This window comes from Bufo gargarizans, chromosome 8 (genome assembly GCF_014858855.1).
Source record: "Bufo gargarizans isolate SCDJY-AF-19 chromosome 8, ASM1485885v1, whole genome shotgun sequence".
Classification (NCBI taxonomy): Eukaryota; Metazoa; Chordata; class Amphibia; order Anura; family Bufonidae; genus Bufo; species Bufo gargarizans.
The window spans coordinates 28,173,622-28,198,011 of NC_058087.1; the positions used below are offsets into that span (position 1 = coordinate 28,173,622).

At 45.4% G+C, this 24,390-nt stretch overlaps 1 protein-coding gene across 1 annotated transcript; it reads left to right on the forward strand.

Moving 5' to 3' along the window:
• The first annotated feature begins 1,748 nt into the window (after positions 1-1,748).
• Positions 1,749-23,671, forward strand: DNAJB2 (DnaJ heat shock protein family (Hsp40) member B2). The gene is made up of 11 exons (XM_044303643.1): positions 1,749-1,869; positions 3,712-3,871; positions 8,379-8,460; positions 9,659-9,768; positions 13,011-13,064; positions 14,265-14,375; positions 17,411-17,503; positions 17,719-17,830; positions 18,409-18,479; positions 20,213-20,431; positions 23,195-23,671. Exons 3-11 carry the CDS (start codon positions 8,396-8,398, stop codon positions 23,203-23,205), a joined length of 846 nt encoding a protein of 281 aa, XP_044159578.1. The 5' UTR covers positions 1,749-1,869; positions 3,712-3,871; positions 8,379-8,395; the 3' UTR covers positions 23,206-23,671.
• Positions 23,672-24,390: the final 719 nt, after the last annotated feature.

The following is a 24,390-nucleotide window of genomic DNA, read 5'->3' on the forward strand; positions in this document are numbered from 1 at the left end:
TGGTTGTTTGGCCACGCCGTTCCTGATTGCAGCACAGCCACGTCCCAAATGCACCACGACTGCACCCTAGGGCACATGCACATGACCATATATATTTTGCAGATCCACAAAAAATACGGATGACGTCCGTGTGACATCCATATTGCATCCGTTTTTTTGAGGATCCATTAAAGGGGGCAGCCCAAAAAAAATAAAAAAAACGAACGGACGGACGAAAAATACGGACGTATGATTGAGCCCTCAGGCCTCTTGTACACAAACGTTTTTCTTTTACGTTTACGTTCCATTTTTTGCGTTCGGTATATGGAACCATTCATTTCAATAGATCCGTAAAACAACGGAAGGTACCCCTTATGCCTTCCGTTTCCGTATTTCCGTTCCGTTCAAGGATAAAACATGTCCTATTATTGTCCATAGTACGGACAAGGATAAGACTGTTCTATTGGGCCAGCTGTTCCGTTCCGCAAAAAACGGAATGCACATGGATCTCATCCGTATTTTTTGCGGATCCATTTTTTGCGGATCGCAAAATACAAAAAAATATACGATCGTGTGCAAGAGGCCTTAGGGCTTGTTCACACGATCATATGGCTTTTTCCGTGTTTTGCGGGCCGTTTTTAACGGATACGTTTTTCCATTTTTTGTTTCAGTAATGTTTCCTGTTCCATTCCGTTTTTTTTGTTCCGTTTTTCCGTATGACATATACAGTACACAGTAATTACAAAGAAAAAAATTGGGCTGGGCATAAAATTTTCAATAGATGGTTCTGCAAAAAACGGAACGTATACGGAAGACATACGGAGTACATTCCGTATGTGTTCCATTTATTTTGCGGACCCATTGACTTCAATGGAGCCACGGAACGTGATTTGTGGACAATTATAGGACAAGACTCAAAATGTAGCTGAACGGAAATGTGGACATACGGAAACGGAATGCTCACGGACCACATTCAGTTTTTTTTGTGGACCCATAGAAATGAATGGTTCCGTATACGGCCCGTATACAGAACGCAAAAAACGTTCGTGTGAACGAGCCCTTAAACAGCTGACTCCCGCCTGTAGTTACCTTTATTGGAGATAACGCCGTTTCCGCCCATTTAACCCCTCACATGCTGTTTTTTGGTCACCCTGTCTGCCCAAAAAATGATATAAAAAATGTAAAAAAGTCGCTGGTACCCCAAATAGTACCAGTAAACACTACAGCTTTGCCTCACAAAAAAAAACGTATGGGTGTCAGAATATGGTGATGCAAATCTAACGTTTTCTTTAAAAATATTTTTTTTTAAAAAGGTTTTGGAGCAGAAAAGCAGCATAAATTCGGAATTGTAGCAAAACAAATCCAGCACCAGAAACAGCCAAACAAAATAAATGCAATAAAATGGTTTATTGCTCGAAAAAAAAACAAAAAACTAAATAATCCATGTGCAGGAGCCCGCGCCGACCAGGCAGACCAGGACTGTTTCTGCTGCTGAATTGGTTTTGCTACAGTTCTGAAAACAGGACTGTGCACAGGTACCGTGTAATCGTACTGACCCGCAAATACAGGTGTACAGCTGCTGGATGTAAACAAGAATGCTTCCATTCACTGCCATCAAGCAGGGCTCTTGAAAAAAAAATATAAGAGAGGGGATCGCACTGTCCAGGCAGCAGAACTGCCGGCCCAGCCTCCTTGCCCAGCCCAGCCAATCAGAGAGCGGAATGTGAGTGATGGAGGCGGAGTCAGGGCGCTGATTGGCTGTCAGGAGGTAAAGACTCGTCTGGTATTTTCTGGACGTTTCTCCTCAGCTGACGGTGACGTCACAGGCGAGCTGATATAACGACTACCGGACAGGAGGCGACCTGGAGACCGGCGAGGACCGGAGCTGAGGTGAGTGTGAGGGGGCAGGAGATAATAACCCGCCAGAAGTTAGGAGTCCTCAGGGAACTTTGTATCTCAGGACTGAATGTGACGTCAGAACGACAGCTGATAGCGGTGACGTCACTAAGATGATACAGTGTAACAACAGTCAGGAGATGGGGGGCACCTGACAGCTGACATGGGGGGGATCAGGAGAATGACCAGAAAGTTATCAGACAGGATCATTTGCTTACCTTGGGTGAAGATGAGTCTGACAATCTGGGGGGGGGGGGGGCTTAGCCAGTAAGGGGTTAATAGGGGCTAAGACACAAGGTAGCAGTTCTGCAGAGTTGTACCTGCGCTGTCGCTATGTCATAGGATGATGAACAGGTGGACTTATACTGGGGGACATACAGGAGAATCCTAGACTGTGGGGAGTAAGGGGTTAATCGGGGCTGAGACCCACTGAAGCTGTTCTGCGAAGTTGTATGTGCTCTGGGGAGTACGGGGTTAATAGGGGCTAAGACACATGGTAGCCGTTCTGCAGGGTTGTACCTGCGCTGTCACTACAGGTGGAGTTATACTGGGGGACATATAGAAGAATCCTAGACTGTGGGGAGTAAGGGGTTAATCGGGGCTGAGACCCACTGTAGCCGTTCTGCGGAGTTGTATGTGCTCTGGGGAGTACGGGGTTAATGGGGGACACTACAGAGTGACAGGTGTCTGTGGGTTTGTGCTATGTGATAGGATGAGAGATATACAAAAGTATAATAAGTAACACAAACAAATAGGTAAAATAAATAAATGATAAATCCACTGGTCATAGGCAAGAAGATCAGGTGGATACCAGACATACTGGGGAATTTACTGGAGGATCTTAGACTCTGGGGGTTAAGGGGTTAATAGGGACTGAGACACAATGTAGCAGTTCTGCAGAGTTGTACCTGCGCTGTCACTATGTTATAGGATGATGTCCACTGGTCATAGGCAAAAAGAACAGGTGGATATATACTGGGGGACATACGGGACAATCCTAGACTGTGGGGGAGTAAGACCCCTATCACACGAGCGTGACGGATCCGTTTTGCAGCCCATAGACTTCTATTATGACGTAATGAATAACAGAATATCTCTAAAGGCAGTCCGTTACGCATTCCGTCGTAGAATTGCGTTATGGTCCGTGGTAACGGAGTCCATAGCGCAATTCTGCTTTTACCACTAAACAAAGAACAGTTGGATACCGTACATACTGGGGAAATTACCGGAGGATCCAAGACTAAGGGGTTAATCGGTGATGATACACTGTAACAGTTGAGTAGAGTTGTACCTGCGCCGTCACGATGATGGGATGATATCCACCGGACACTGGTAAGAAGAACACATGGGTACCTACAGGAGAAGTTACTGGAGGATCCTAGACTCTGGGAAGTAAGGGGTTACAGGGCACTGACACAATGTAACAGTTTGCAGTACAGTTGTGAGTGTGATGTCTCCCACCATGGTGTGATAGGGAGAACTGGAGTGGACTGGGGGTGAGGAGGACTCATACTGGGCTCATGATAAATTATTACCAGTCATCAGGACCTGTCAGTAAGGGGTTACGAGGCGCTGATACAATGTAACAGTTGTGCATGGCTATGTGGTAGGTGTGTCCCAGGGTCACCAGTTAGTTAGGGATGATAATATACTGGTTTGCAGCTGGGATTAGCAGATTGGCCCTTAATCTGCATGGGGAGATTAGCCTTTATCATGGGCAAAGAGCCGCCTAAGAGACATGGCGGAGGGTGCAGGCGGGTGACTGGTGTACAGCGGGTGCTGGGGTTGTGAGAATACAGCAGGACACTCTCACACTCTTCTTTATTAACTTTTAAGAACTAAGGAGCGTTCAGAAGAGCAGCTGTACTATGGCCTGACGCCGGATCGGTGCCAGAGGCATCTACTTACATTCCACGACCACGACCTATTCTCACAGCAGCTGCTGCAAAACAGCCAAGCAATCTGCCTCGTATTGTTTGGAGACCTTGAGAGGAGGGTAAGTGTCCGCTGCTCTACCAAAATATCATGTGATGTCATAGAATGTCCTATTATATAAGATAATAGAATCTGCTGCATCAATATAATTCAATGTAAACGATGAAATATAACTGTGAGGTCGTGCCTTCTGCTGTATGGGAAACTGTGCTACAAAAATAATATATAATGCCATGTAATAAACTGTCACCAGAGTCTATGATGTTCTGCAGCAGCTGAGGTGTGTATTATGAGGTTCTGCAGCAGCTGAGGTGTGTATTATGAGGTTCTGCAGCAGCTGAGGTGTGTATTATGAGGTTCTGCAGCAGCTGAGGTGTGTATTATGAGGTTCTGCAGCAGCTGAGGTGTGTATTTTGAGGTTCTGCAGCAGCTGAGGTGTGTATTTTGAGGTTCTGCAGCAGCTGAGGTGTGTATTATGAGGTTCTGCAGCAGCTGAGGTGTGTATTATGAGGTTCTGCAGCAGCTGAGGTGTGTATTATGAGGTTCTGCAGCAGCTGAGGTGTGTATTTTGAGGTTCTGCAGCAGCTGAGGTGTGTATTTTGAGGTTCTGCAGCAGCTGAGGTGTGTATTTTGAGGTTCTGCAGCAGCTGAGGTGTGTATTTTGAGGTTCTGCAGCAGCTGAGGTGTGTATTTTGAGGTTCTGCAGCAGCTGAGGTGTGTATTATGAGGTTCTGCAGCAGCTGAGGTGTGTATTATGAGGTTCTGCAGCAGCTGAGGTGTGTATTAGGAGGTTCTGCAGCAGCTGAGGTGTGTATTAGGAGGTTCTGAAGAACCTTTTCTCAGTACATGTTAAGAGGTATCTGGGACAGAGGAGATGAGCAGTGTTATATGGCACCGCTTATCTCTAAGCTGTTGTGGTTGGCGGTGGCTCAGTGGTTAGCACTGGTGTCTTGCAGCGCTGGGGTCCTAGGTTGGGGTCACTATATCTGCATGGAGTTTATGTTCTCCCCATGTTTGCGTGGGTTTCCTCCGTGTTCTCAGGTTTCCTCCCCTTTCCGTGTCCGTTTTTTTCTTTTTTTTTGCGGACCCATTCATTTCAATGGCTCTGCAAAAAAACGGAAGTCACTCCGTGTGCATTCCGTTTCTGTATGTCCGTATTTCCATTCCGCAAAAAAATAGAACATGTCCTATTATTGTCTGCATTACGGACAGGGATAGGACTGTTCTATTAGGGGGCGGCTGTTCAATTCCGCAAATTACAGAATGCACACGGACTTCATCCGTATTTTTTGCGGAACGCAAGATACATACGGTCGTGTGCATGGGGCCCTACTGATGGGGAGCTTAGATTGTGAGCTCCACTGGGGACAGCGAGAGATAATGTCTGTACAGCGCTGTGGAATATGTCAGCGCTATAGAAGTGAGTAAAATAAAAGCCGAGGATGTGTTTTTTACGGACAGTGAGAAATCCCCGTATAATGTAACAATCGCTTCTGTCCTCGGAGGTGACGATGTCACTGATCCGGTGACTTTGGGTTAGTAAATAGTCTTATTTCCCACAATTCTAACTCTATTATGTGTCTGTCAGCACTGTCCCCTGTGGGTGGCGCCGCAGCGGACTAACATGGCACTTTTCACAGTTTACTCTTATTTTTTACCAAATATGTCCATTCTAAAAAGAAGATATCTTTTAGGGCTGATACAGGATGTATGGGGGAGGGGGTGTCAGAGACTGGCGCAGAACAGACCAATCGCTGCCTACAAATCACATCTTAAAGGGGAATCTCCAGGAACACAGCTGAGATACCCGAGCATTAGAGGTATCGCCAGAGAGCGATGTTCATTGTCCGTTTTCTGAGTATTCCCACCTCAGACATTCATGGGGTTATGGAAAGAGCTGAGTGAGGGGCCCCTTGGCTGCCACATAGGATGGGTATTCTGCCCCGAGTTATTTACCAGTGATGGCAAGGGCCGATTGGTGTATTTGGTGCCATGAGCTGAACATGCACCGGGCGATGACCTCCTTCTAGTCATAGGGACCGCACCTTGTCCGTTTATTGAGGGGGTTGCACATTCACGAGTATCACATCCTCCAGAAAGTCCCAGGGTCCTAGCAGCAGCTGTCTCGCTAGTTTGCGTGTGTCTGGCTGATCCGGATGGGCAGACGTCCCATAAATAGGTGTCACATGTTTTTGGCATCTGACCCGAGAAGGGCGAGACATTCAGGACGGATGGCGAATGTTGAAACTTTACTGCAAACACAGAGCATGAAGGGTTAACAGGAACGGAGTCCATTTGTAATGCAGAATGTATAGGATACCCAGTAGGAGAAGACGGCGAGGATGAGTTGTCGGGTGCCTGTAGCCGAACTCCACTGATTTGTCCTTTTTTGCAAACCGCACGATACCTGAGCGATCAGCTGCAATCTCTGAGGGAACATGACAGCAAGGACGTAATTTCCCTGCAGCGCCTCTGCAGGGGAAAGGAAGTATTGCAATTGTTTTCAATTAAATCAATGGACTATTCGTCTAATGAGGACTATGCAGGAACCTGGCCCTGTCAGGGAGGGGCAGGCAGAGGAAGGAGGAGAGGAAAAAGTGCACAGAGTGGTTTTGGGCCCGTCCTTGGTGCACTTAACTGCACATGGATTAAAAGTACTTTTTTTCCAGAATGAAGCAAGGGGTCGCGAAGTGAAGAGTATCATTACATTCAGCTGAGCTAGCTCTACCGGGCATTGTGCCAGGTTTAAAGTGGTATTCACAATTTTATAAAGTGATGATATATCGCTTTAGGATAGAGGGGGGGGGGGGTGTCTCGGTATCAGTGGGGGTTTCTGAGCTGCTGGAGTCACCCCTCCCAGGGATCTGCCTTCTCTGTATGAGATGGAGTACTCCTTTAGCGAGGCTGTACCAGGGATCTCGTATGTAGCATGTACCCATGTGTCCGGCTTTCTCATGGATTATCAGAGCGAGGAAAAAGATAGCAGCCGTATCTCGTATGGAAAATGTCCGATAAGGCGTCTGACTACAGAGCAGAGGACTGTGGCCCCATTATTCTTCCTCATGGTAAAATTAGAACTTGATGTCATGTTCCTGCAGCCAGGTTTGCATGTTCAGGTATCACCTGCAGCTTCCAGTTTCACTTATTAATATCTGAAGAGGGGCACAGGGCCAGGTGAGGGTGGCATCAGTATACCATCTTATGCCACTCCCCCCCCCCCCCCCCCGACTGTTTCCACTTCACACAATTATGCCATTCCTATGTATCAGAAAAGGTCAGCAGTGGTGTTGTACAATGCCTTCACTAGCTTTTGAAGTAGATCACGTCTAGAGTAGTGGTTTATGTGTGCAGCGTGCCGGCCCACAGCAAGAGGGTGTGCGGTCCGGAGAGGAGTGGCGGCAGTAGCAACGAGGGTGATCGTAGTGTCGGTTTGCTAATCCCAGCCCCATTGCTCCCCAGGTACCGCACGTGCAGTGAATGGAGGGGTACAACCCTTCTTCACCTTGGGACACACCCTGGACTTTGGGGATCTCCTGCTTGATGGTGGTTGGAATGCCCTTGATGTTAGACGAAAAGCAGGGTGCAAGGCAGGAGAATGGGAGGCAAGGCTGGCGGATGATGGAGGCAATGTCCAGACTTGCTTGGTTACAATAAAATAAAGTTTCTCTTTTCTGTATAGATGATGGGGGTTGCAGTACAAACACCAGCGCTAGGCACAGTAGTTTTTTCACAAAGGCTGCATATAAGAGATGGCTGTAGTGATGATCCTCCGTGAGTCTCTCCCTATAGGTACTAGAAAACTTCCCAAAGTGACCAAAAATATGCAAACTTTGATTAATTCTCTGCAATGCCCAATTGCAGGTTGCAGTCCTGGATCGGATGGCTAGTCTGTCTCAAAAGTGCGGTTGGCGGCGGAAGCAATTAACCCTAACCATATGCAGTAAAGTCTAAAGTTGTACACGTGCGTTACTTTTACTGTTTCAGTCCAGCATGGACTTTATGGTCCTCAACCGTCTGCAATAATTTAGTGCTTCCTTCTGTCAGAGGTAAAGCCTTAGTAAAGTTGCTTTTCTGACAGTTTTCACTCTCAGGAATGGTATTTTCCTGGAAAAAAAAGCCCCTGTCTTGGTCGTAAACAGATCTTCTCTCTAGTTTATACAACAGCGGACTCTGTGTTTACCAAGGGAAAATGGGACCAGGCCATTACCTGGCAATTAAAACGAAAGACTGACGTTAACTTTTTCCTACCCATATGCATGGAATTCATGGTGCATAGTTAACATCACAGTAAAGATTTTAACAACTTTGCTAATGAACCATATCATTATAGCATTAACCTTTTAGCCAAGATCCAGTGGGTGCAGTGACTGACTAATAGCTAAGGGCATTTATGGAGGGCATGGAATTGCATTTATGTGCTTACTGTTTCCTAAAATAATATGGCTGCCGGGTGGGGCAAGGGGTGTAAGGTGCCACTGTAGGGGAATTCAGTCAACCACTATTTCTGTATCTGCATCACTGCTGGACATGTATATATTTCTAATCTTATCCTTTCTTCTACTTTCCAGAGAATTTCTTGTTAGTCATGGGAGATTATTATGAAATCCTTGGAGTTCCCCGAAACGCCACCCAGGATGATATTAAACGAGCGTAAGTTACATAGTTAATACGGTTAAAAGGCCATCAAGTTCAACCAAGGGATAGGTGGGGACGCAAATCCCAGAAGGAAAGATTAATAGTAATGTAATGGATATAATGCATATTATCAGTTAGATCAGCTGCCCCAGACTCAGGCATGTTACATAGGCTATATTCTACTGTTGGAAGTTAAGTGACAATTGCCCCAAGCAAATTCCTGATTCAACAAGTGGTTATTACTTTTCAAGTCTGTTCAGTTCTCATCCTGACAAGACAAACAGAATATGATTACCAGCAAAAACTACTGCAAGAATATAACTATATAATACTGCTGCCGTGTACAATAATATAACTACTATAATACTGCTACTATGTACAAGCATATAACTACTATAATACTGCTCCTATGTACAATAATATAACTACTATAATACTGCTACTATGTACAAGCATATAACTACTATAATACTGCTCCTATGTACAAGAATATAACTACTATAATACTGCCTCCTATGTACAAGAATATAACTAATATAATACTGCTCCTATGTACAATAATATAACTACTATAATACTGCCTCCTATGTACAAGAATATAACTACTATAATACTGCTCCTATGTACAAGAATATAACTACTATAATACTGCTCCTATGTACAAGAATATAACTACTATAATACTGCTCCTATGTACAATAATATAACTACTATAATACTGCTCCTATGTACAAGAATATAACTACTATAATACTGCTCCTATGTACAATAATATAACTATTATAATACTGCTCCTATGTACAATAATATAACTATATAATACTGCTCCTATGTACAATATATAACTACTATAATACTGCTCCTATGTACAAGAATATAACTACTATAATACTGCTCCTATGTACAAGAATATAACTACTATAATACTGCTCCTATGTACAAGACTATAACTACTATAATACTGCTCCTATGTACAAGACTATAACTACTATAATACTGCTCCTATGTACAAGAATATAACTACTATAATACTGCTCCTATGTACAAGAATATAACTACTATAATACTGCCTCCTATGTACAAGAATATAACTACTATAATACTGCCTCATGTGTACAGTACACGAAAATAACTATCATTTTGAGTATTAACTATAATTGCTTGTTTTAATTAATCTTTCCGGTCCTGGTTTGTGTGTTTTCTGTTCTCTCAGGTATCGTAAATTGGCTCTGAAATGGCACCCAGACAAGAATCCAGATAACAAGGAGCTTGCAGAGAAGAAGTTTAAAGACATTGCGGAGGCCTATGAGGTGCTATCAGACGGTATGGAGCTGACCTGCTGCTGTATTGGCTATGCAGTGGATATTCACAGGCCGTACACAGGACATCGCTGCTATTTTTCGTGACTTTACCATAAACATTTAGTTTTAGTGTGGACAGGGGAATAAACCGCTATCCTCTCTGGACAGCACTGGCAGCATCGTATCAGCTGCAGGATCAGAGGCCCACATCATATATATCAGTTGTGTCCAGGCCGGGAGCCGGACACAACTCATATATGTTCACATATCCGGCATTTATCCACTGATAGCGCCGGACAGAAAAGTGGTTTTCTCTCCAGCGCTATTTGGCATCATAACTGATGCATCAGATGTGTGGACTATCCTATAGAAACCTATGGGATCAGTTCTGGCCTCAGTTCCCCTCCGACACGTTTTTCTTCTGCCGGAGGGGATCTGAACCGGATCGCTGGACGTATGTGAAGTGTGGGACAAATGGCATATGAAAAGGTGGATGTCCTTTAGCTAAAATCATACTTACCTCATCCCTTTGAGTGTGAAGAGCCGGCCACCGCCATCTTGATTGTAGATCCAGCGCCAAATCTTGCCTGGCCCGTGATGACATCATACGCCACCAAGCACAGGATTTCACGCGGGATAATCAATCAAGATGGCGGCAGCCGACTCTTCGCGCTCAAACGGATGAGGTAAGTATGATTTTTTATTTTTTTTTTATTTATTTTTTTACTGTCATTCAGGGAAAATTATTGTTCTCAACACTAGTTATCACCCAGCTTTCCCAAAAGCAGATAGAACAAGTATATATCTTACATGATTTTTTTTAAAGAATTAGCGAGGATTCTTTTTTGTGTTTGGTTTTAGAGATTTAATACTCTTTATGGAAATACTCTTTAAAGGGGTTAGGCTAGTCTCACACTAGCGGCAAGGAACTCCGGCAGGCTGTTCCGGTGGGTGAACAGCCTGTCGGATCCATGCTGGCGCTAGTGCACGTGTGCCCCCGGACTACCGTTCCGGCCCCATTGACTGTAATGGGAGCGGGCCAGATTTCCGGCGGCAGGACGGCAAACATTCCGAGAGGCGGCCGGAATAAAACTACGACATGTGCTGCCGCCCGAACTCCGGCCTGCCCCCATTATAGTCAATGGGGCCGGAGCGGTAGTCCGGGGGCACGCGTGCACTAGCCGTAGTATGGATCCGACAGGCTGTTCACACGCAGGACCAGCCTGCTGGAGTTCCATGCTGCTAGTGTGAAAGCACCCTTATCCCTTCGTAAAAATTAGGTCCCCAGTCAGCTGATTTCTAGATCTCCAGTAGGGCTGGGCGATATGGCCTCAAATCTATATCGCAATATCATTTGAAGCATGTGCAATATAACAATATATTGCAATATATTATTTTCTTCTGTATGTATACAAATTACACGGCCATCATCATCCATATCCCCCAGCCAGCGCCATCAGCCTCATGCCATTGCCACCCTCATCATGTCCCACAGCCAGCTCCATCAGCCCCATGCCATTGCCATATCATCCATGTCCCCCAGCTAGTGCCATCAGCCCCATGCCATTGCCATAGCATCCATGTCCACCAGCCAGTGCCTTCAGCCCCATGCCACTGCCACAATCATCATGTCCCCCAGCTAGTGCCATCAGCCCCATGCCATTGACACCATCATCATGTCCCCCAGCCAGCACCATCAGCCCCATGCCATAGCCACCATCATCATGTCCCCCAGCCAGCGCCATCAGCTCCATGCCATAGCCACCATCATCATGTCCCCCAGCCAGCACCATCAGCCCCATGCCACTGCCACAATCATCATGTCCCCCAGCTAGTGCCATCAGCCCCATGCCATTGACACCATCATCATGTCCCCCAGCCAGCACCATCAGCCCCATGCCATAGCCACCTTCATCATGTCCCCCAGCCAGCGCCATCAGCTCCATGCCATAGCCACCATCATCATGTCCCCCAGCTAGTGCCATCAGCCCCATGCCATTGCCACCAATATCATGTCCCCCAGCCAGCGCCATCAGCTCCTTGCCATAGCCACCATCATCATGTCCCCCAGCCAGCGCCATCAGCTCCATGCCATAGCCACCATCATCATGTCCCCCAGCTAGTGCCATCAGCCCCATGCCATTGCCACCATCATCATGTCCCCCAGCCAGCGCCATCAGCTCCATGCCATAGCCCCAATTCATCATGTCCCCCAGCCAGCACCATCAGCCCCAATTCATTGCCACCATCATCATGTCCCCCAGCCAGCGCCATCAGCTCCATGCCATAGCCACCATTATCATGTCCCCCAGCCAGCACCATCAGCCCCAATTCATTGCCACCATCATCATGTCCCCCAGCCAGCGCCATCAGCTCCATGCCATAGCCACCCACCCCCCGGTAGAGACGGGCCCCTGCTAATATACTTGCCTTTCCTGCAGGGTGCGTGGCTGGCTGATGGAGTCCACAGGAGAAGGACTGCGTCTTCTTCCCAGCATGCACTTGGAGGGACCTGACGTCACACATAGCATCAGCCAACGCGCTGACGATGTGTGAACGCAAGGCCCTGGCCAGTGCCGCGCGGTGCAAAGTCGGGAGGCCACAGAGCGGTGAGTGAGAAGCTTCTTCAATTCACTACCGCTCCGTGGTCATCTATCGCGATATAACTGAAATCTATATCGTGGCCAGAATTTATGACTATAATATCGTATATCGCCCACCCCTAATCTCCAGCTTCTCAAATCTCTATTACCACCAAAGAAAGCTGCAAGGAGCCTCATAAGTCACCTGAATGTTGGTCTATGTAATGACCATTCAAATGGGCTGATAAAGGGTGGGGTCCTAAATGAGGTACATTAAAGGGGTTGTGCCAAGTTTTACTGTACTCGGCTATCTATGGAGCTCCCATAGAGAATGAATGGAGTGGCAGAGCGTATGCAGGACCTGCTGCACCATCTGAAGGGGAGAACGGGACCCCTGTGCTCATCATTGGTGGGGGGTCCCAGCGACCAGCTAGTAACCTCCTATCCTGTGGCTAGGAGATAACTAAAAAAAACTTGGCACAACCCCTACATATGTATTCAACCAAAAAAAAAAAAAAAAAAAATGGAGAAAGCTGCAGTCATTGGTTGATGTGAACAACGCGGGCTGTTTCCTCTCACAGGTTTGATGAATGAGACCACTTTTTTTTTTCATTCAAAATGTGTTTATTAAATGTAAATATTGTTAGTAAAATGTCACAATTTTGTTTCTTTTATTCTTCAGTGAACAAACGTGAAACTTATGATCGTTATGGTAAAGATGGATTCTCAGGACCTGGTGAGTTCTACTTCCTATCTGTCACAGAATAAAATATATGCAAATAGAATAGAAATACGTCCTAAACAGTAAAAGTAACCAACAAACTGTATTTAGTTTATTTCACATATATCGTTAAGGCTCCTTCAATACGTTTTGTCTGTGAAGGTTCTCATTTATCCAGGTCATGGTATATCTGTAAAGAAAAAATCAAGGCAACTGGACTTACTGTAGATTAACTACTATAATACTGCTCCTATGTACAGGAATATAACTACTATAATACTGCTCCTATGTACAGGAATATAACTACTATAATACTGCTCCTATGTACAAGAATATAACTACTATAATACTGCTCCTATGTACAAGAATATAACTACTATAATACTGCTCCTATGTACAAGAATATAACTACTATAATACTGCCTCCTATGTACAAGAATATAACTACTATAATACTGCTCCTATGTACAAGAATATAACTACTATAATACTGCTCCTATGTACAAGAATATAACTACTATAATACTGATCCTATGTACAAGAATATAACTACTATAATACTGCCTCCTATGTACAAGAATATAACTACTATAATACTGCTCCTATGTACAGGAATATAACTACTATAATACTGCTCCTATGTACAAGAATATAACTACTATAATACTGATCCTATGTACAAGAATATAACTACTATAATACTGTTCCTATGTACAAGAATATAACTACTATAATACTGCTCCTATGTACAATAATATAACTACTATAATACTGCTCCTATGTACAAGAATATAACTACTATAATACTGCTCCTATGTACAGGAATATAACTACTATAATACTGCCTCCTATGTACAAGAATATAACTACTATAATACTGCCTCCTATGTACAAGAATATAACTACTATAATACTGCTCCTATGTACAAGAATTTAACTACTATAATACTGCTCCTATGTACAAGAATATAACTACTATAATACTGCTCCTATATACAAGAATATAACTACTATAATACTGCCCCTATATACAAGAATATAACTACTATAATACTGCTCCTATGTACAACAATATAACTACTATAATACTGCTCCTATGTACAAAATTATGGATCTAGAAAATACTTTCCATTCTGTGACTCTTTTCTTGATGTTCTGTTATTTTGTCTACATTTATTTTAATCAATTTTTTATTTTTATTTTTCTTGTTAACAGAACCTTCAAGATCCAACTCCAGATACCAAGGTTTTGCCTATACATTCCGAAGCCCTGAGGAAGTATTCAGAGAATTTTTCGGTGGTAGAGACCCTTTTTCAGATTTCTTTGGTATGTTTGTTTCCCAGTTCCTGCATCTCAATCAATTCTGAATAGTGTTGACAGGATTTGATCTTTTAATCTTTTTGTTCCCGGGTGCAGTATAGTAACAGTTTAGGATTTTATTGTTAGTCGGGATTATTGTGCATTAAGATCTCTGCTCAGTTTGAAACTGAAGTTTGACACTGATGCAGAAGGCAAGATAAAGAGTGTATATTGGCAGGAAACCTAGGCTGTGATCAGATAGGACATGTGTTTTTCATGTTGACTATGAGCCTTTCCAGTTATCTCATTTATACAGTGCATTCAGAAAGTCCTCAGATCCTTTCACTTTTTTACATTTTGTTGTGTTGCTCCTTATGCAATTCTTTTTATTTATTTTTTATCACGTTTTCTCCCCATCATTCTATCCCCCGTAATGAGAAAGTGAAAATAAAACTTTAGAAATGTTTGCAAATTTATTAAAAAGGTAAAAGTAAAATATCGCCTGAACATAAGTATTCATACCCTTTGCTAAACCACTTGGCATTTAGCTCTGGGGTCTCCCATTTCTCTAGATCATCTCTGAGATGTTCTACACCTTGATTGGAGTCACCTGTGCTAAATAACGGATTTGGAAAGACTCAGCCCTTTCTATATAAGATCTCACATCTGACAATGCATCAGAGCAAAAACCCAGCCATGAGGAGGAAAGAACTGCCTGTAGAGCTCAGAGACCAGGATTGTGTAGAGACAGAGATCTGGAGAAGGAGACAAAAAAATTCTGCTGCATTATAAGTTCCCAAGAGCACAGTGGCCTTCAGAATTCTTAAATGGAAGAAGTTTGGAAGAACCAGGACTCTTCCTAGTTTTGCATCCTCACCAAGCCAGGTAATCAGTGGAAAAGGGCCTTGGTAAGAGAGATGACCAAGAACCCAATGGTCAGTCTGGCTGAGCTCCAAAGATCCTGTGTGCAGATAGGAGAAACTTCCAGAAGATCAACCATCACTGCACCAATCTGAGCTTTATGGCTGAGTAGCCTGAAAGAAGCCTCTTCGCAGTAAAGACACATGAAAGCCACCTGGAATTTGCAGAAAATCACAAAAAAGGACTCTCGGACTGTGAGAAACAAGATTCTCTGGTCTGATGAAACCAAGACTGAAGTTGTTGGCCGCAGTTCTAAGAGTCATGTCTGGAGAAAACCAGGCTCTGCTCATTACCTGCCCAATACCTTCCCTACAGTGAAGCATGGTGGTGGCAGCATCATGTCTGGAGGGAACAGGGAGACTGGTCAGGGTGGAGGGAAAGCTGAAAGGAACAAAGTAGAGAGATATTCTTAGTGAAAATATGATCCAAATTGCTCTAGATCTCTGAAGGTTCACCTTCCAACAAGTCAATGAACCTAAGCGCACAACCAAGAGAACACAGGAGCGCCTTAGGGACAACTCCGTGGATGTCCTGGAGTGGCCCAGCCAGAGGCTGTACTCACTGACAAAGGGGCTGAAGACTTGGGTCCTGAGTAAAGGGGCTGAAGACTTGGGTCCTGAGTAAAGGGGCTGAAGACTTGGGTCCTGAGTAAAGGGGCTGAAGACTTGGGTCCTGACTCCTGAGTAAAGGGGCTGAAGACTTGGGTCCTGAGTAAAGGGGCTGAAGACTTGGGTCCCGAGTAAAGGGGCTGAAGACTTGGGTCCCGAGTAAAGGGGCTGAAGACTTGGGTCCCGAGTAAAGGGGCTGAAGACTTGGGTCCCGAGTAAAGGGGCTGAAGACTTGGGTCCCGAGTAAAGGGGCTGAAGACTTGGGTCCCGAGTAAAGGGGCTGAAGACTTATGTCAATGCAAGATTTTAGTTTTTGCTTTTCAATAGTTTAGCAAAGATCAAAGAGCACCGTTTTTTTAAAGCCATGCAGTCATCACAAAATTTAGTGTTTTAGCGAAAGAATATTTTATGTTGGAAGAGCTGATGATTCTCAGAGGTTGTAGTGTGGACACCTGGAAGGAGTCCACCTGTGGAGCTGCAGGTTCAGAATGCAGTTAGTGTTCCCTTTTTGCTTACTCTTATTGTGTGCCTGTGTCTCCTCCTTCCTGTGTAGTCTGATCCACAACTGCAGGATCAGACTACACATGTTTGCTTGTAGTCTGTAACCATGGAAACAGTTCTGCATAGGAGCTGTATACACAAAGCCAATTATTTATAAAGTTAAACAAATAGTTGCGATTGTATGTATAGTGTTTAATTGCAAACCTCAAAGGGGTTTTCTGAGACTTTTAGGGCTCATTCATACGACCGTATGCTGTCCGCAGAAATGCGGATCCGTTTTTTGTGGATTAGATGCTGTCCCATTCACTTATATAGGGCCCTTTTCTTCCATTGCACAGCTCAGCAAAAAAATGAAACATGTCCTATACTTGTCAGTGAAAATCAGGACATGGCTCTATTGAAGTCTATGGATCATCAAAAAAATGGAATGCAATCTTTTTTTTGCGGACAGTTCAGCATGTCCGCAAAAAACGGATTGCATTCAGTTTTTTTGCTGATCCATAGACTTCATTAGGGATCCGCATTTTTGCGGACAGCATACGGCTGTCTGAATGAGCCCCTATACTGATGACCTGTACTCTGGATAGGTCATTCATCAGTATCTTATTGGTGGGGATTCGACACCTGGGACCCCCGCCGATCAGCTGTTTGAGAAGGCAGTGGTGGTCCTGTAAGTGCTGCGGTCTTCTTCATCCTTACCGAGCACAGCGCCGTACATTGTATTGTGGCTGTACTTGTTATCACTCTCAGCCCCATTCACTTTTATGGGTCTGAGCTGCGCCTAGGTCATGTTACCGATGACCGCATCGTCACTGGCCTAGGGAAAGGCCGCGGCACTACTGCAAGCTCTGGTGCCTTCTCAAACAGCTGATCAGTGGGGGTCCCGGGTGTCTGACCCCCACCTGTCAGAAACTGATGACCTACCCAGAGGATGGATCGTCAGTAAACTACCAATTACCTATATTTATAACAAAAACTGGTAGCGCTACCTTGTGTTGAATTTTCTTCATTACAACTTTTTGTCTCTTGAAGGTGATGACTTCATGTTCCCCGGCGGGCGCAGCGATGAGATGCGTCACACCCACTCCGCACCATTCTTCTCCAATGTTTTTCCCAGTAGCAGAGGTAAAGCTGAAACCATGGCCCTTAAAGTGCCTCATGTTTGTACCAATCCCACCAGCTTTGTGAGCAAGTCCGTGTCAGGACAGGTTTTCAGTTTCTAAACTGAATATGAGAAAGAGCTTGTTTCCATTCACTGACAGCCAGCAGAGACCCGTTAGACACCTTGTTTTTTATTTAGCCCTTGCATAATAATCTGAAGTGATTTTTTTCCTTTACAGTTTTCTCCTCTTTTTCGTCTTTTGGAAGCGACGGGTTCGGGGTGACTGGAAACGTTTGTTCAGTCTCTACATCCACCAAAATAGTTAATGGGAAGAGGATAACCACCAGAAGGTGAGACCACCCCGGTCCCTGCTTCTTCCAGCTCCTGGGCCCCCGATACAAAAATGTGTACCGGGGCCCTGCCTACCATGTGCCTTATATAATACCCCTGCACGCCCTGTAGATACCACAACTTCATGCAATACTGTGCAGGTATCCAGAGCTTCTTTCAAAATTGATTGACCTGCAGGACCTCCTGTTGCATTGCATCCCCTGCTGGTTCAGTATCTGCACTCGTATGCTCTGCTGTGGTCCATTATGGTAGACTTGGGTCTTTTCACCAATCCCTCTCACCATGCAGTTCACCGGCTGCAGTGGATTATGAGATCCTCCAGTCTGTTTGTGTTTAGTCTATTAGAACAGTGCAGTTAACAGAATTATGATTGCAGCTCTGGATATGAATGGAGCACAATTCATGATGTGAGTCAAGATCAGTGTCAGCAATGCAAAGTTACTATATCACTGTCTGCATTTACCTGTAAAGAAGTGGCATTGACCAAGTCATGAGGCACAGCATGCCTCGTACCTCCAGGCACAACCTGGTAGGAATAGACTGTGTATTAACCAGTAGTGTATTTATTTCCCTACAGGACCGTAGAAAATGGAGTGGAGCGGGTAGAGGTAGAGGAGGATGGGCAGCTGAAGTCCATCCGGGTGAACGGTAAGGACTGATGAATGACTCCAGGTGACCAGTGACTTGTAGATTTCTCTGGGGTCACCCAGTGTCTCACCTTAAAGGGGTTTTCCAGTTAGAAAAAAAATATCCACTGGATAGGGAATAACTGGTACACAGGTTGGGGTCTGACCTCGGGGATGGGTGGTCAAGCATGCAGTCTTATGCTCCATTCATTTCTCTGGGACTGTTGGAGATAGCAGCGTCCAGCACTCAACAGTCTCCAGCAGTCCCATAGAAAGTGAAAGGGTCAGCAGGGTGGGTGCTCGACTAGCCCCTTCATTCAGACAGGGAAATGAGATCCCGTCCTTGTCATCAGTGGGGGATCTGTGCACATAAAACCATCTTGCAGGTGCACTGACAGTACCCACGAGAGACACAAATTTAAGTCTGGGAGCAGGAGCCGGCACTGGACATTATGTACATTTTTATCATGGGTCAGTGAGGGGTTAATGCACACTACCAAGTTCCAACCAATCAGATGTTAAAGTTACTGTATCTTGAGCTTCTCTTTATGCTTTCTTTTGCAAATTTTGCAGAGCGTCACCGACACCTAGTGATGCTTTCTATCACTAGGTGGCGGTGACGCTCTGCAAAATTTGCAAATGGTTAATATTTTTTTTTTTTTACTTGAATAGAAATGCTAATTCTCCTAAATGCAGCTACAGAGGACCTCATATGGGTCCATTCACACGTCCGTTTTTTCTTTCCTGATCTGTTCCGTTTTTTGCGGAACAGATCTGGACCCATTCATTTTCAATGGGTCCTGGAAAAAAATCGGACAGCACAATGTGTGCTGTCCGTTTCCGTTGTTCCGTTCCGCATGTCCGTTTAAATATAAAACATGTCCTATTCTTTTCCGCAAAATTCGGATCCTGGTACAATACAAAGTCAATAGATCCGCAAAAAACGGAAGACATTCGGATGTCATTCCGTATGTCATCCGTTTTATGCAGAATCCGTTCCTGGAAACACATAACAATTTTTATTTATTTTTTCAATTTTTTTTCAAAGAAATCCAAACAACTTTATTTGATTATTGAAATTTATACATGTTTCCGTTTTTTGCGGATCCGCAAAAAACGGATGACATACGGAAACATTTTCAGGAACAACGGATCCGCAAAAAACGGACCGAAAATCGGGATATAGGAAAATACTGACGTGTGAATGTAGCCTAAGTGCTGGACTGTGAGGCATTCTAGATCAGGGATGCTCAACCTGCGGCCCTCCAGCTGTTCTAAAACTACAACTCCCACCATGCCCTTCTGTAGGCTGAAAGCTGTAGGCTGTCCGGGAATGATGGGAGTTGTAGTTTTGCAACAGCTGGAGGGCCGCAGGTTGAGCCTGCCTGCTCTAGATAATTGAACTTCATAAAGTGACGGATTCTCAAACTAAAGGAACTTCCTATTTAAACAGTTGATCCAATTGTAACATCTTCCCGCGTGAGGGTCTCTGTTTGCCCCATGACTGACACTCCAGGCTCCACTTGGCAAAGTGGCCATATTCCCCCACTCTAAGGACAGCTCCCATGCAGCCACTACTGCCTGCTCCCCCTAGTGGTCCTCTAGAAAATGACATGTCTTATTGGGACAGACCCTTGTTCTTTTCACTGACTCCCTGACCCTGCTTCAGTAAACATTGATGTTTGGGTTTTATGTGCAAATATTAATATATAGTATAATGTACTAAGAACTGAGCTTGATCTTGTCTTTTTACAGGGGTTGAAGATGATCTTGCTTTGGCGCTGGAGATGAGCAAAAGAGATCAGAAAAATGTGCCCACGCCCACCACCACCCAGACCAGGGAGCCTCCACACAATGTCCAGAGGGCGTCCCCAACCTTCCTGGTGGTGGACAGCGACGACGAAGATGAGGATCTGCAGCTGGCAATGGCGTACAGCCTCTCAGAGATGGAAGCCTCAGGGCAGCACCGAGCAGGTGTGCGAAGTAAAGCGAGAACAGGGAAAGGAAAGGCACAGGGGGCAGATGGGCGGCAGAGGTGGGAAGAGCAGGGTGCAGATCACCTGAGACACCAGCAGGGTGCAGATCACCTGAGACACCAGCAGGGTGCAGATCACCTGAGACACCAGCAGGGTGCAGATCAGCAAAAAAGACATCAGGCAGAAGTTCTACAACCACAGAGAGAGGCATCAGAGCAAGCAGGAGTCACAGAGGAAGCGGCAGGAAGAAGAGGGGGACGGGGCAGCCCAAAAAGCGGAGACAAAGAGGATAAAAAGAAGAGTAGATGCTACATTTGTTAGTGTTTCTTGTGTCACTTCATTTCCTCCCAGATCCTCTACAGTCATGGGCCTCATGCACACGACCGTTTTTCGGGTCCGCATCCGAGCCGCAGTTTTTGCGGCTCGGGTGTGGACCTATTCACTTCAATGGGGCAGCAAAAGATGCGGACAGCACTCCGTGTGCTGTCCGCATCTGTTGCTCCGTTCTGAGGCCCCGCAAAAAAAAAATATAGCATGTCCTATTCTTGTCCGTTTTGCGGACAAGAATAGGCATGTCTACAATGGGCCGCCCGTTCCGCAAATTGCGGAAGTCACACGGGCTGCTTCCGCTTTTTGCGGACTGCAAAAAACGGCATGGTCGTGTGCATGAGGCCATAATCTGAGTTAACCCCTGCTGAGCATTGCAGTGCTTGTTCTTCCAGTAACTAGAGGGTTAAGCCATTGCCTGCCCTGTCAGGAGATGACTCTGTGCCTTCATCCTTTACGCCGCCTCTTCGCTTGCCTCCTGTTGCTGGTCTCTGCGCTGCTTCCAGTCTGGATCCTGCTGCTCTAGCACCAAAACTGCCAAATGTACAGTTACAATGTATATATATTTATACTTGTGTATCTAAACTGCCGGTGCTTGGAAACTATTAACAATGGCGTCGCCTTAATTTTCTGCCAAAGGCAGTGTTTTGGGCGAGTGCGTTCCTGCCTGTACTCTGTGACCTGCAATCTCTTAGGCCCCTTTCAGACGAGTGAGATTTCCGCACGGGTGCAGCGCTTAACGTGAACGCATAGCACCCGCACTGAATCCTGACCCATTCATTGCAATGCGTCTGTGCACATGAGCGGTTTTTATTTTTCACGCATCAGTTCTGCGTTGTGTGAAAATCGCAGCATGTTCTATATTCTGTGTTTTTTCACGCAGCCCTGGCCCCATAGAACTGAATGGGGCTTTCAGTGATAACACATTGTATCCGGAAGCAAGTGCGGATGCGATGCGTTTTTTTTACTGATGGCTGCTAAGAGATGTTGTTTGTAAACCTTCAGGTTTTTTTTGACACGTGTGAAAAACGCATCAAAATGCATTGCACCCGCGCGGAAAAAACTGAACGCAATAGCAGACAAAACTGACTTGCAAAATGGTGCGAGTTTCACTGAACGCACCCGGACCTAATCCGTCACGCTCCTGTGAAAGAGGCTTTAGGCTGGGTCTACACGGCGACATGATAGGAGTTCTCCTTGTCGCCGGATACGGCCAAGTGATGTGAGGTTTAGGTTGTCCCACCCATGATGCAACTCCTGCCTCCTTACCACTGCCTATAGAGGGAGCTCTTTCCTATAGTGCAGAGGTGACAACCCTGTGTAACCCCAGCCTTGCACACCATAGAAATCTGTCATCCTAACCATTCAGATCAATCTACTGATCAGCAGCTGCCAGATTACGGTACGTGAATAATTTCATCATCCTGCACCAGACGATGGTAAAGTAATTGTTCCGATCGTCTATTACTAGAAGCTGAACGATGGCCTCCTAGTGAAGGAGCAGATTTCCATGAATTAGAGGCAATTGATTACAGTAATGATTGTGTTTATATATATATATATATATATATATATATATATATTCATTGCTGACATATTGCCAGGAGATAAGTGTCACAATAGTCGCTTATCTCCTCTATCCATGGCAATCTACATCTTTATATGGAGGATTCAGGTGGACAGCTGCCATCAGTGGGTTGACACTGGTTTGGAATTGGACAGATATCTGTGACTGAATGTTTACCCATTAGGGTACAGCTACACGGTGACATTGGTCGCTGAAAAGTCGCACAACATCCTTTGTAACGATAGTCAGTGGTGTCACAGTGCGACATGCTGCGACTGAAACCTGACAAATCTATCCGATTTTTTTTTTTTGCGACAAGAAGTCTTGCAAGACATGTCGCTGTGTAGCTCTACGCTTAGGACACATGGGTACGGGTGTATGCACGTAAGATCTGTGCGGATTTATATACATTTCTGCAGCATATCCGTAATTTCTAATTATGGATTAGATACGGTTTTGCCGTAGATCTCATCCTTCCTCTGAAAAGGGTGAAATCCGCAACGAAAACATAATTGACATGCTGCAGATTTGGAATTCCGCAACGCAGGTCAATTTCCGCACGGAAACAATCCACAAAGTGTTCATGTGATTTCTGTAATCTCATACACTTTGCTGCTACTGTAAAATGCGATTTTTTTTCCACACGGTAATCTGCGTGGGGAAAAAAAAACCGCGTGTATTATGTAATGTGTGCAGATGGCCTTAATGTCTATGGGCTGCAAGACACGTGAACTTCATCTGCAGCTCGTCTTATCGGCTGGAACTGCTCCGAATTTTGAGTAGAACCTCTTCCCCCTCCCGAGTGCTGATCAATGATGACACGAAGCCCCGTGAACTGTCTACTGAATGTCTTGCTTTTCTCACTAGGTGTGTTCTGAGAATGGATTCAGTTCTGTTCCCATCGCCGGCCGGGGGGTTGCACGGGGAGCACAGACAACGAGCTTCCCCCTGACATACTACACCTTTCCTCTGCGCAGGTTTGGCACATGGGCTCCATCATCCTGACAGATTCAGGGGGACCCCCTCCCCCTATATTCTGCACTACACTGGAATGAGACTTTGATTTATTTTTATTTTTTATTTTTGGGGGGGGGGGGGGGGGGGGGAGTTAGCACTTGTGGATTTCAAAGGGGCTGGACCCAAGGGACGTTCCATATTGGGGAATGCTTGGATAAGAAGTGGGGCTGCGTGTGTGATGCGTATTTATATACCAGAGTTATTGGCTTTTACATACGATAATCTAGGACTATGGACTGAGTTCATGAGATGGGGGCTGAAGGGTTAACTACGAAGGTGTCTGTAATGAGCAAACCATCTGAAATAAACCTGACAACTTTTCATAGATGTCCATCTGTGTGCGTGTTCTTATACTGCGCTGGATATATGGAGGAGACTGCAACCGCTATAGAAAGGAATATAGGGTTGTAGAGGTTGCCTGAGGGGCCCCCAGACTCCACTGCCACATAAGAAACCAGGTGGAGGGCCTGTTACCGATTTTGCGTTGTGACTCGGGCGCTTCAGCTTCCCCTATACCAGGGATGGGCAAACTGCAGCTCTCTAGCTGTTGTAAAACTACAACTCCCAGTCTGCCTACAGCTATCAGTCTACAGCAGGGCATGATGGGATTTGTAGTTTTACAACAGCTGGAGAGCCGCGGTTTGCCCATCCTGCCCTATACCTTCACGGTTACCACGTCCCAGGGGATCATTGCATGTTAGGCCTCTTTCACACTTGCGTTGTCCGGATCCGGCGTGTACTCCACTTGCCGGAATTACACGCCGGATCCGGAAAAACGCATGGATGACCTGCCATGTGATCACGTCATCCATGTGCGTGGGGCGCCCTGACGTCACTCTGGAGCGCCCCGGGAGCCGCACGGACAGTAAGTATACTGCTCCCCACTACACTTTACCATGGCTGCTAGGACTTTAGCGTCCCGGCAGCCATGGTAACCATTCAGAAAAAGCTAAACGTCGGATCCGGCAATGCGCCTGAAACAACGTTTAGCTTAAGGCCGGATCCGGATTAATGCCTTTCAATGGGCATTAATTCCGGATCCGGCC